This window comes from Cygnus olor, chromosome 7, assembly GCF_009769625.2.
Source record: "Cygnus olor isolate bCygOlo1 chromosome 7, bCygOlo1.pri.v2, whole genome shotgun sequence".
Classification (NCBI taxonomy): Eukaryota; Metazoa; Chordata; class Aves; order Anseriformes; family Anatidae; genus Cygnus; species Cygnus olor.
Window position 1 is genome coordinate 9,705,312 of NC_049175.1, and position 13,254 is coordinate 9,718,565.

General features: G+C 39.6%; 1 protein-coding gene across 9 annotated transcripts in view; it reads right to left on the reverse strand.

Annotated features, from left to right (window-relative positions):
• Positions 1–13,254, reverse strand: part of ANK3 (ankyrin 3) — a 358,746-nt gene that overhangs the window by 127,772 nt on the left and 217,720 nt on the right. For all 9 annotated transcript variants that reach the window (XM_040564167.1, XM_040564175.1, XM_040564176.1 and 6 more), the window contains 3 exons: positions 11,158–11,256; positions 7,459–7,644; positions 5,588–5,686 (listed from right to left, as the gene is read on the reverse strand). In XM_040564167.1, coding sequence (XP_040420101.1) covers positions 5,588–5,686; positions 7,459–7,644; positions 11,158–11,256 — 384 coding nt within the window. The remainder of the gene's footprint in view (positions 1–5,587; positions 5,687–7,458; positions 7,645–11,157; positions 11,257–13,254) is intronic.

A 13,254-nucleotide genomic window follows, 5' to 3' on the forward strand; every position in this document is an offset into this window, starting at 1 on the left:
TAAATTAATTCTTGTGTGTACTTCTCTTTCTTCAGGACTGAGATGTATAAAATGAATCCTGGAAGAAAAGAAGGAAGAATATAACAAGGAACTGTTATGGCAAACTACCACTAGGGAAATAAAAAGATGTTCTTCTCTTATGTTACTGTCACTTACATATTGCCTGCTTGTTTTGATGGGCTAACGGTGTTCTTCTCCTCAGCCTCAGGGTCATCATTAACGCATGCTGTCCTCACACCACCCTCTCAAGATTACCAAATCCTTCCTTTCTGCATGCAAAGCCCACTCCCAGTGGAACTGAGATCTGCTCTAGAGTAAGGAGTGCTGTGAATCTGGGAGGCTCTTCACAGGGCTGGATGCAGACACATGGCACAGTGACTACATCCCATCTGCTTGGAAAGAAAGATGAGGGCAGAGATCACCTTCACATCGAGAATTACTTTGCTACCTGAATCTTCTGACCTGCTCAAGTATGGAATGGATGTGAGGGTCACAGAAGTTTCTTTCAGTCACTGCCCTGGAAGCTGCAGAGAATTATTTTTTGATTCTTTTCTAGCCACTATACTTTCTCAGAGAGGGGCAGAGCTTGTGAGGCATTTCCTTACCTGGGCTACACAGATATTTCTACTAGAAGATAATCTGAGACAGAAGGATGATACCTGAAGACTCTGCGAACCCCCGAAGATACTTTTTGCCTAATTACAATTCTCAGAAAATACAGTTTATTCAAAGCACCTTTCCCACCTCCCTGGTCTGCACAGCAGCCGTGGAGAAACACTTTTTGTGCTTTCTTGTTGCTGACTTCGCACAGGGCAATCTGGCACCACAGCTCCATCACAGCTGGCCATGAAGCACAGCAGATCAAACTGCCTGCCCTCCCTGCACACTGCCCCAGGGATGAACAAGCAAGGCCTGAATGGGAAAGCGCAGGCACTCTGCAGGGATTAGAGCTGATTTAGAGCAAAAAAGCTTTCTTGCACCAGATACTGTAGGTGTAACCAGAACTGCTAAGGAAACTGGTTTCTCGTTCCTTCCAGTGGCTGTTAGTTGGTTTTAGCATGTATCTCAATGCATCTTTCCAAGTCCTAGATAGCAAAGTGCAAAGCAGTCTACAGCAAATTTGATGGGGGCAGCAGAGAGACAAAAAGAGAAAGGAAACCTTCTGTGACCTGTCCTTTATGTTCAGCACAGTCACCTGCCCTCAGGCTGAAGGAGACCTGGTTCCTGGTAAATCAGAGTCAAGCAGATGGCACGAAGCCCCCGTAACTGCATCCAGCTCCAGAAGCAGCAGCTAAGATGGGAGCACGGCAGTTATTACCATGCGTTTGGTCACTGCGTGCCACAGCAACAGGTCTCCTGAACCGAAAGCCTGGAACAGCAAAGCCCACTTGGCAGACTGCATTTCTCTACATTAATCACTAGATTAGTAGTTCCAGCAGATGGAAAGTAGATATTAAAACCATCAAAACTCTGGGTAACACACCAGATAGTTTGATTTGAAGCTACAAGTGGTTGATGAACAATATTTGTTTGTAAGGAAATGGTGTAACAAATTGTTGCAATTCTTCAAAGCACAAGTAGTGAGGATACTCACATTAGCTTTGTTACAAAGGAGACCTACTTCACCCTCAGTTACCCTTTGTTCTATTCCTCCCCTTCTTTAGCCCATACGTGATTATCTCACAGTTAAGCAAGAGGGAAACAAGGCAATGTGATGAAGGAATTTCCTTAGCTTTGAAGAGGTTCAGAGAAGCATAGCCACACACATGCAAGTCTCTTACAGAGAGAGATGATGAACGGATATAAAATGCCGGCTATGTCCAAGCCAGTGTGTACCCTGCCAGTAATTGTAACAGGTTTACAGTAGATTTTGAGCCCAAGAAGTCAAGCAATTTGGAGTGAGTGTTTTTCCTTCATTACAAAGTGGCAAAGACTCAGCCCAATATAGAGATTCTGTTTCATTTGGATCGAGGTTATGAAGAACCTTGGAGCTGCCTCTCTATAAATGGGTGGAAACAGGGGTATCACAAAGCTGATTTTACTGAAGTCATCTCCATCCATCCTGCAGGGAACTTTCCATGTTGTGCCATCTTCCCTGCACTTGCAACAAGGTTGGAGGAGAAAGCACAGACACAGAAGAGCAAACACAGTTCAGTGGAAGAGCTGACACTAAATCAACTGCTGGTCTGGAAGAGTGCAAACCAGAAGCAGGCACCCTTCCAGCCCTCCCAGCCTCTATGTTCCACAGGTACATAGGCCAGCAGGTGCTGTCACACCTGCAAGAGCTCCTGGACCTATGCCTATTTTTCTTAGATGCAATGAAAGAAAGGAACAAGGGAGTTTATGATAGCCAAGAGGCAGGCAGGTGTACACTGGCAGGGGTGAGGGGAGCAGCTGCTATTGCGTATCACCAGGGACATCATTTATTTACAATACAGCACCACTGCTCACCTCCTGTACACACACCAGGAGCCATCATCAAGCTCTCATCTTTCCCTGCCTTCATTGCTGGAACCTTTTTCTTCCCCTGGGCCTCTCAGAAACCCACTGAAAACATACCAGCTGAAGAAATCTCTTTTGCCTCCCATCTGACCTCCTGTTTCTTACATCATTTCACCAGCTGCTCTTTTCACCACACTTGCCCTTCCCCTTAAAGCTCAGAGCTCTGCCTTCATCTTACATGTCCCTCTCATTACCTCCATCCCTCTCCACCGACAGTCAGGTGTCTTCGTGTTATCACCTTCCACACAAGTGTACCATTACCATAATCCCCTGTTCTTGTTCAAATCCCTTCCCAGAACTGGTAGTTCCCTAAACATTTTAACATGAATTTAGAGATAGAGAAGTGTCAATTTGTATTTATTTAGCAAGAACAAAGGGAGAAGAGTTGGTTGTCAAAAGTGCTTTTGATACCCCCATCCTACAGTTTGCTCTTTGTACTTCTGAAAGAAGAGTACAGACACACCGTATGATTTTATTTGGGTTATATCCCTTCCAGAACTTTGCTTTGTTGCTTGTCTTCCCAGATTGTGAGCAACTCAAACAAGGGGCTTTCCTCCAGGCAAGCCATGCTGCACATTGTGGATATTGGTTACACAAATTAAACAATGAGGTGGCAGCGGGCAGGCAGTACCTGCGGGTCCTTTTTAGTATCTGTTGTAGTGCCTCTGCCTGCTGTGCACTCTGGGCAATCAAGGATCAAGTAAGGTTTCTGTTACCTGGTGCTGATAACGATACTTTATACTCCATTTACATTTGTCTCCATTTGCCTACAAATTCACTGCTCTCCCAGAATCTGACTCATCAGTCTGATAAGCACTGAAGAACGAAATTCAACTCCATTATTACTGTTATTTATGCTACTATTCCTCCCATCAGAGCTGCCTTACCTAAATTTGCAGCCACCATGCAGTAGAGATGTGCTCTGCGGATGCCCCCACCCAGCTACCACAAGCACAACAAGCTGCTTCATGCTCTGAGTCACAGCATCAGCCCGCTGCTCTTCAGGCTGATGTCAGTGCATCTGCACCTCCCGGTTCTCTGAGCAGTCTGCCTCTCTGACGATGACAACTAATGGAGGCAGAACCTGGGATTTCCAAATCTTCAAGAGGAAGTGAGGATGCCCTTATTATTTTGGATCTACTCTCCAACAGTGCTCTTAATCCTAAACAGAGCTGCTGAAGCCCAGGATTTATTATTTTATTGAAATAAGCATAGGCAGATGATGCTTAGTGATACTGGTAATAAACACTGCTAATTGCTAATGTAGTAGTATGGCTAACCCCTCATCTTGTTTCTGAGTGAGGAAGAGTTGTCCCAAACCCATTCACCTTCCTTGCTCCTGTGATTAGCACCTATCAAACACTGAACACCAAAGTTTATGACAGTTTGAAATGACTTAAAATGCTCTAATTTGGTTGGATTAAGGCCTCAGGAGTAAGAGGGAGTAATGTTATCAGTGAAAATCAAGCATGCAGTTAGAAATTTCCCAGAAGCCCTTTACACCCCAAATCTACCTTTAGTTTCTGAATTTCACATGGATCTAACCTCAGACTTTCTTTCATCAGTAACAGAAGATCCATATGAGTGATGCATGTATGTGGAAAATAATTTGTGAGAAATATATGAGTAGATCCTTACCTTTGATATGCACCTACCAGCTTCACCCAGTATCTACTAGCATTCCTCTCACCAGCATTATTAAGTACTAGGTCATGCCTTATAATAGCATTTTTTAGCTTTGGGGACTTATCTTCGTTAACAAATCATTTAACTACATTCATAGATCTATGTTGAGTGAATAGTGGCCAGCATCTGTACTTTCCACCTGCACTCCTACTTACAGTGAAAAAACTTTCTGGGTCAAAACACTGAGGGTGCTTTCCCCAACATTTCTGTTCCTGTTCTATTATATCCTCCATCAATTCCTCTTACTAACCATAGACGAACTCTACCAAAAAAATGTTCATTTTTTGTTTAACTCCGAGTCCCATAAATAAAATAATTTTCCTAGTAAATAAACGTAATACTATTTTATCAGTTTTGTGGGTTTGCAATGTTTATCGAACGTTTTGCTTGATATGTTTTTTTTCCAACCTAAATGATTCTATAATTCTATGTAAATATGTTCTTTAACTATAGAAGCAGTGAAGTTTTTAGATATACGAATTGTCTGAAGTAAAAGAAAACATTACAATTTGCTTTTTGCTATGTGGCAAATGCTTTAAGCAGTAGCACAGTACTTATTCTCATGCAAAAGCAATTAAAACAACACATACTCAAAACCTCTGCAAAGGAGCTGCTGAATTTTCCAGTTCAGTTCTGTCTAATTGCAGATACCATTCCAAGTAATTCCCCTCATAAATACCATCTCCAGTACACACTTGATCACCCCAGAACACACACACTTTAATTGAAATGCTGTTCTACACTGGACCAGGAGACACCTGGGAAGCCCACACCATTTCCCTCCTGGCTTCCTCTATTTTTCCATTTATCTGATGAACTATCCTGTCTCTTCCTGGACTGTGGTCATGACTTTCAAGCATAGCTTATGGGATCAGGAGAGTTATTTCCCCCACTCTACCATGGCTTCTGCCATACAGCTCAAACCATCAACTCCCCTCCATTTCTGTACCTCACTTCATTTTCTACCTGTCTTGTTTCTCAGATTTCCTTTATCATCTGACACTCGCATACGCAGTGAAGGCACAGCTGCTTTATTCACCACCAACACCTGCCCTCCATGTTCACTGGAAACAACTGCATATTGAGGACAACTCAACAGGGACAGCATTTCTGCCATATGGTAAGGCTACAGGTGGAGGCATTCATCTCACTGGATCTTTGCAACACTATGAAATCAGCAGCTGGTTTTGATTAAAACGGAGGTTTTCAAGAGTGAGGACTAGAACTTAGGTTTAGTTCAGAAGCACGGACACCCTGCTCCATACACCTTAAGGTAACGAGAGCTGTCAGGCCAGGCCTCTTGGCTGGCAAGCACATCGCGCATTTCTATACCTTGTGGAAAAAGTGTTTCAAAGTAAAGATGAAACAAACTTAAGTGTAACTATGATTTCATTCTTACCCTTGCAGTGAAGTCCACAGCAGCACCCCGATTTAACAGCAATGTAGCTACATTGATATTTCCATAGTGAGCAGCTATGTGGAGCGGCGTGAACCCACTCTGGAAAAACAAACAAACAAACAATTGATAATTTTTTTTTTATATATATCTCTTTGGTACTCCCAAATTTGTATCACATCACTGACAAAAGCTAGTAATAGGAGTGTGCTGCAAGTCACCGTTCCAATTCTGTACTAGTTTTTACTCACTGACAATTATTTACACACCGAGTCTAAATAAAAACATATTGCTCTGGAGAAGGGAAAAAAAATAGCATAATTATTCTAGAAGACCAGAACTAGGACAAAACTTTCAGTTACTTCAGAAAAACAGCAACAAAACATGTATTAAAGTAATGATCTTTTGTAAGAAAATAGTTTCTAATAGAAACATCTACTTGTTATCAGTGTTGTCAGTCTTGGAAGTTAAATCTCTTAGAGATTCTTTGCAGAAGTTCAGATAGAAGTCATTTGATGATACTTGCTTTTTTTTTTTTTTAAATAAATTCAAAGTAGATGCAAATGAAAACAACATCAAAGACCATTTTAAATGATTAATATAGATTTTTTTTTCCAAGGGTTAGTACCATAAAGATCAGTCTCCCACTGAGGGTGATCACACTGTGTTATGTTCAGACACCACAAGTTATCAACCTAATTAGAAGATGTCTTACTGATAACACCACTTCACTGAGTTATTTTCATATTTAAGTAGTTTTACTTCCTTTTAAAATAATGCTAAAACATGCAGCAATTCCATCAGTCCTGCAAAGTATGAAACCTTATGGGAACTAGATGCATTTCTAAATTGTTAGCAAGCCATGCTAGCTGCCACTGCCTTGCTTCAGGAGTTTTGCAGATTTAAAACCACTCTCAGATTGCTCTATTTGCTGACACCATCAAGGTAAGTGTCATGCAGAAGCCTGAAATCAGTCCTGGATGCACAACACGACAGGGTTGTCTGCAGCTCTTGACACATCTGGTAAACATCTACTCCATGAGAATCCCTGAAAACTCCATCTTACATAATACGGCTCTTTTATGATGGCAATTAATTCCCAAGAATGCTTACTCATTTTTAAACCCTAGTTTCAGCTGCAGAAAGCCCTGGTATCTAAACTACAGTCTTCTCTAGCACATGCTACTTTATTTCATCTAAAGCGGGTGTCTATCCTATAAAAGGCAATGCAAAAAGGAGGAAGAAATGATGCAGAAGCACTAAGTCATGGAGGAGTGATGATGCATATATATATTTATATATACCTCTGTTGTTCTATTCACCATCATCTAGGTTAACACATTTGGAAGCAAAGAGGGGGAAAAAATGAACGGTTAGTTCACCACTGGTGATATGGATGCAGAAAGCGTCATGATTGCTACATGGCACGGCAGCTCAGATGACAGCACAGTTGGCACAAAGGAAGCTTGACTGAATGGAAGCTGAATGATAAGTATTTTGAATGTTAATTGTTACATGTTTATCAGAGTTCTCTAAGTGGCAATTTCACAAACAACTAATCAAATGACTTAACTGGATGACCTCTAAAGCACACCACTACATTAATGTCTTTCATTTCCAAGAGAACAGCTGTAATAATATATTGTTTATTATTTACCATTTGAGAAGATTTTAAAGGAGAAGTTAACCCTGATTTAAATAAAACTGAGGTGAGGAAGAAAGAGGCAAGGGAAGCAAAGTAAATATTTTTAGTTACACACTATAGGAGAAATTTACACGTAACTCATAAGCAAAGTACCTCACTAAGAGAGATCTTCACTGGACATGTGGTCAGCACTTAACAGCAACAAAAGTTGTTTCTTTTTACAACTGACCTTTGACTCCACATCAGCATTGTGGTCATTCTGCAGGAGCAAAGCTGCTGCCTTTGTATCATCCTTCCGAGCGGCGATGTGAAGAGCAGGAAGACGGACTTTTCCCTTCGTATCATTTTCAAGCAACAGCGAAACCACCTGGTCATGACCTTGCTGCAAAGCTACTGCCAAAGGTGTGAAACCATCCTGCAACATACAATGGGGACTCTCAACACCTATCCTGAACTTTGCAGGGGATGGAAATTGGAAGGGAAGAAACCTCAGCATTAGTGAGAGTAAAATTACAAGACACAAGCAAGCAAAACTGACTGGGACTTGGAAAAAAGCATGGAATTATTCACTATCATTTAATACATTTTATTATATACATAAGTATATGTGGCGATGATGTCTCCAACACAAATTACCATCCTTCTTCCCCGAACCTACAGGTTATAGCATCCATTTATTTTTATTTTATTTTTAAATTTCATCTCTACCCTCTTAAATATCTAAATGTGGCAATTAAAACATAAATATATGCTTTTTTAAGCATATATATATTTTTAAAATTATCAATATATTTATCTATTAATAATGCATTTCAACAATATTTGAAAAGGAATTCCACTTTCTCCCACGAAACCAGTTGTTTTACTACAACACCAAAGAGCACACTTCCATTTATGAAAATATAGATGTGACATACAATCCACTTATAAACAGAAATTATTTCCTTTCAGACTAGTAAATAGCCAAACAAAGAAATCTGGAATCAGAGACCTGAAAAATAGAATTTTTGTTTAAAAGATTTTAGAGTGGATTACCCAAACACAGGAAAAGTTCAGTCTGAGATGATTTAATAATTTTATTTTTATGGATTTTTAGAAAACTGAAAAATGAAAGAGTTGTTATTTAGATTCCCCAACATTTAAGTAGCATTCCAACCCAGGAAAACACACAGATTTGCCCAAGATAATACCCATAAACCCCTCAAAAACCACATATGCAAATTACTCTACTTGGGATATTTCACTATTACTTTTGATTCTTGATTAATATGTCTGAAGTTTATATTAGCAAACTTTGTTAAAGTCCGGTTGGCAAACACATTCTGTGACTTTTTAACTACTTCTGTCACGTTGAATCTGTATGTGTAAGTGTGAAACAGAAGTGCAGCAATGACATAGAAGAATGCAGGTCCCTACCACGTCAAAAGTGCAGAGTTAAAATGTTAACTTTTGGGAAAACTGCATTTTAAGAGCAGAAAGGAGTTCTGGAAAAAAAAAAAAAAAAAAAAAGCATTTTTGCAAAATTTTGGAGGAAAAAACAGATGGAAAATATCACTAAAATTCGTCGAATACTAACAAGGTTTTTTTGCACCCCCCTTTTTTTTGGGCGGGGCGGGGAGTCATCTTTCCTTTTTTTGTTTTGTTTTGTTTTGTTTTTCTTTCCTCTTTTTTACATGCTGCACAGCTCTGGAGGCCAAAAAAACATCATGAGCACCGCAAAGAGGGCTCCAGAAATATAGCTACACTGTACCTGCACAAATGGATGCTCTTGCCTGGAGGAACCCTGATTGAGACAGCACATGCCTTGGTGACCTGGAGGCACCCGCTTCCCTCTCTATTTATACAGCCAACAGCTGCAGCACAGTCAGTGCTTCACGACGACAAGCTATCAACATAATCTTTTCTTATCAGGCTTTCTCTTCTGATAAAAATGAGAAAAAAATTCTCATGAGAAAATAAAAGTCCTAGGAATTCATTTTCTCCTTTCCTTAGGGAAAAGGGAGTGGACAAAGGGGAGCACTTCATTTCAACACCAGAACAGCTGCCATCTTCTATACTCCAGTTTCCTAACTGATGAGAGCTGCCCGTGGCTTTAGTTTATGCAGAGATCCCTGTGCCATGGCCAATCAAACTGTGACCAAGAATATTAGCAATGACAAAAATGCATTTCCACCACATGCTATCTGAAGATGCCAACCTACAAAAAGCAATTGCAAGTATCTTAACGTCAAGTACTATAATTAGTAACTGTACCTTAAAATATAAAGTAAAGCCCACCCTTGGAAAAAAATAATTAATTTAAAAATAAAAAAAATTAAAGAAAACAGGTGGTTCTATTTTTTTTTTTTATTTAAACACCTTTGTTATAGAGTTATTATTAGTGAATAGTTAGCTATGTATTAATTGTTTAATAAGGAAGGCTTTTGAACTTAAATTGACAGAGATCAATAATCTTTGTATTAAAGGTTTGACCAAGAGAAAATAATAAAGCACCTATAAGCAACTACCACAAACAAGTAGGGCAATAAAGGCAACACTGCTTTGTAGTCTTATCTTCAAAGGAATTCTCCATGGATAAAATTAGATCACGCCTTATCAGGCTGAGTTGGAGAACAGCTCAGCCTAGACTTACATACAAAAAGCTCATGGGTAAAAATACCTAAGAATCAGAACCAAGTACCTGTGCACAACTGTATATATCTATTTTCAGAAAATCATATAGTGGCTAGGATATTTTCAAAAGTCAGAATCTGCTGTAGGTCTCTGGGTGTCCAATGACTTCGCTGTCTCTAAGAGAAATTAGTTTTCTGAAAGCTGTATTTTTCATTTAATGTTCTACATTTAAAATACTTCGTTTTATTATTTCTTGGCTTTCGTGTCTTTGAGCTTTTCCAGGAAGTACTCTCTGATGCACATCGCTAGTTGTAAGAAAAGATTAGTGATTTTGAAAACTTTATTTTGATCCATGATTTATCGCTATAATACTGTCTTCAAAAGAGACGAAATTTTCCATACATGTATCAGTGTATAGTGATGCAATGAAGCGATTTTGCACTTTGTATTTTGCAAGAAGTGTGACCTTCTCAAATCAGCATTATTTCCTTTGTGATTTAAGTTCAGATAGAGCAATCAGATGTCAGTAAAAGGTTAGAGCAAATACTGAAATACTTCTTTTTGTTTTTAAACCAGATTAAATTCAGTACATTTAGGTACTATTTAAGACTAAATTTAAGACTATTACTGTTTGCTATTCTTATAATCACCAGTACTTTTTTTCCTTCCAAGTTGCCTCACTTGAGTTAGAATTACTTTTTAAATTAAGAAATAAATTTTTATTTTATTTTTTTTATTTTTTTTAGAAAGGTCACAGAACACCCTTCAAGGATAGATCTTCTGTCATGCTGTCAGCTTGAAATTATCACTGCAAGACCAGACAGGATAATTGAATGCTGCAGAGAGGGTATCAACACGGTAATAAATACAGTTCAGAAAATACTCCAAGCGCTAAGTAACCCTGGGTTTTTACTGGCATCCCAGAGCTGGCTTCAAAGCATAGATGAACACTTCTTGCTTTATGATTGCCCCCTACATCACTCAGTACTTTTAACAAAAGTGTGGAGAATTTTTGTATCATGCACACAGCTTCCCTTTTTGAGTACATAACCTGAAAGATTACCAGTAATGACTAAGAGCACACCTATTTTTAGAACTGTTTCTAGTTAGAGTCATTTTTTGTTTTAGAAACGGCAAGAGAAGGTTTAAAAATCTTTAAAAGCCAGTAACTCAATATTCATTAGCACACTTCACAAAGAGAATTTTTACTGCTCTTTGATTTTGTATTTAAAAGACAAGTTCGGTATCAGCTGGCAAGGATCACTGCTGAAGCACATTTTGTTTTGTTCATGAACTGTAAAACTCAAACTTTTACCTCTGTGGCAAGGCTTTGACTGGCACCATTGTCAAGAAGAAACTTAACAACCTCCAGGTGGTTTTCTTGGGCTGCCATATACAGTGGAGTGAAACCATTCTGAAATAGGAAAACAAGAGTGTAAACACAAACATTTTAAACATACCAAAAATCTGCCAAACTGGTAGATTAGCAGGAAAACAAGTAAATTGCATGCTCACATACAAGTTCGTGGCATGATCACCGCTGATTTAAGTGAAGATAGGAGAAGGGTAGTGTTATTTTAAAAGACGCAATGGAATCTTTCAGCTGCTCAGATACCATTACCACAGCTACGCAAGAGTACTTCCCTTTACATCTAATGTGAAGTCAAACTGAAAAACAGTTTGAACAAACCATTTGGAAGAGAGAAACTCCGATCCTTGGTAAATGCAGCGGCAGCAATGGAAATGCAAAATGAGACATGCAAATACAAGGCAAGTCTGTAGCAACAGCAAGGACAATGACTCTTCAGAATACTTTCCAGTTTTTTTAATCTCTTCTCCATTACCTTTGACTTCTCATACACTTCTGCCTCCAACTTAGAGCTTTTGTCTCCTCAAAAAGCTGCCTTTAGTGCACAGCCTGCTTTAAGTCACTGAGCTACTTCCTATTTCAGGCACCAGGAGATCCCAACGATAGCTGGTTCTCAGTAGTTTGATAGAGTTTTATCAGTGTTTCTGACCACATTAGAGCATTTCTCCAACTATGCTTAAGTGAGTGACTTCAGTCAATGCATTACAAGTATTAGAAACTGAAGAGCTTTATTCATTCTTTGGCAATTGCTTTCCACTTACTGTCAATGTTTTTGTTTTTCCCCTAACTGTATACAGGCCACAGCCTTTCAGGAATTGGATTTTTGGGTTTTAACATTAAAGCATTGTATTTTTCTCTATTGTTCTACACATTTCTGAAATTCATGACTCACAAAACCAAAACAGCAAAATGAAATCATGAAACCTGTCCTGGGTTCAAGGTACTGCTAAAGAAATTCATGAAAGTTGCTGATTTGCACCTGAAATTGCTTGGTCTTCCTGTAGCACTGCATTCCCCACAGTGCAACAGTCATCATCTTGTGGATAAATACACTTTACAGTAACAACTTAAAACATTCATATTATATTGACTGAACTGTTTGGTACTGCTGAAACAACCAAAAACAATCCCTTTCTCCTCTGATTTATCATGTCCAAACACTAGAGAAAGGCTGAAACACAGTTAAGACAGGCAAAGACGGATTTTGAGTGACATGAAAACTTCTCATCCCAGTCTGAAAGTGTCAATGAAGTAAACAGAATAAAACAAAGAGGTAAGGGGTGGTTAAAAACAATGGGTAAAACAGAAGAGGTATTTCATCTGGCTTAAGTAACAGAGAAGTTCAGGAAGTGCTTCCGTATGACCGGGTTTGGCTGAGACGGTGTCAGCACTCTCAGGTCTGCAACATGGCCAGGGCAGACATTTCGGCAGAGTGAAAGGAGCAGGGGAAGCAGCTCTTACAGCTGCAACTCTTACAAAGGACACTGACCTAGCTTCTGCAGGAAACTAATAGAGCCAAACAGAGATGAGCTGTAACAACTCTGGTCATGTATTTGCATCAAAGACATGAACATCCTGAATTCTGGAGAGATTAAGGCAAATTGTAGTCTAAGACTTGCAGCAGTGAATTATGTCTGAGTTGTAGTAGCCACAGTAAAAACAGCTGAGAGACATCTGACTGTCACAGCAATGGGGCAGAGCTGCATGGCACACATCCAACCCAGAGCACACAGGAGAGCGCAGGTGACCTGCGGCCAAGCACACAGGCTTCACTGGCAGCAGAAACAAATAGGAGTTCAGAAAAAAAGACAGTTGGACAAACGGCATGAACTGGACATTTGATCCAAGAAGAATTTTACAATCACCAAGACACTGAGCAGCTGTGAAGCCACATGTTTACAAGGCTTACACAGGCTGCAAGGTCTGTGGCTGTTCCGGTATTTGAGTAATTTGGTGTCTATTTAGTAAAGCACTGCTACAAGCCTAAAGTGGGCACCTAAGTCCTTCCAGAGCCCAAGCAATGTGTTAATATACTCTCCAGAA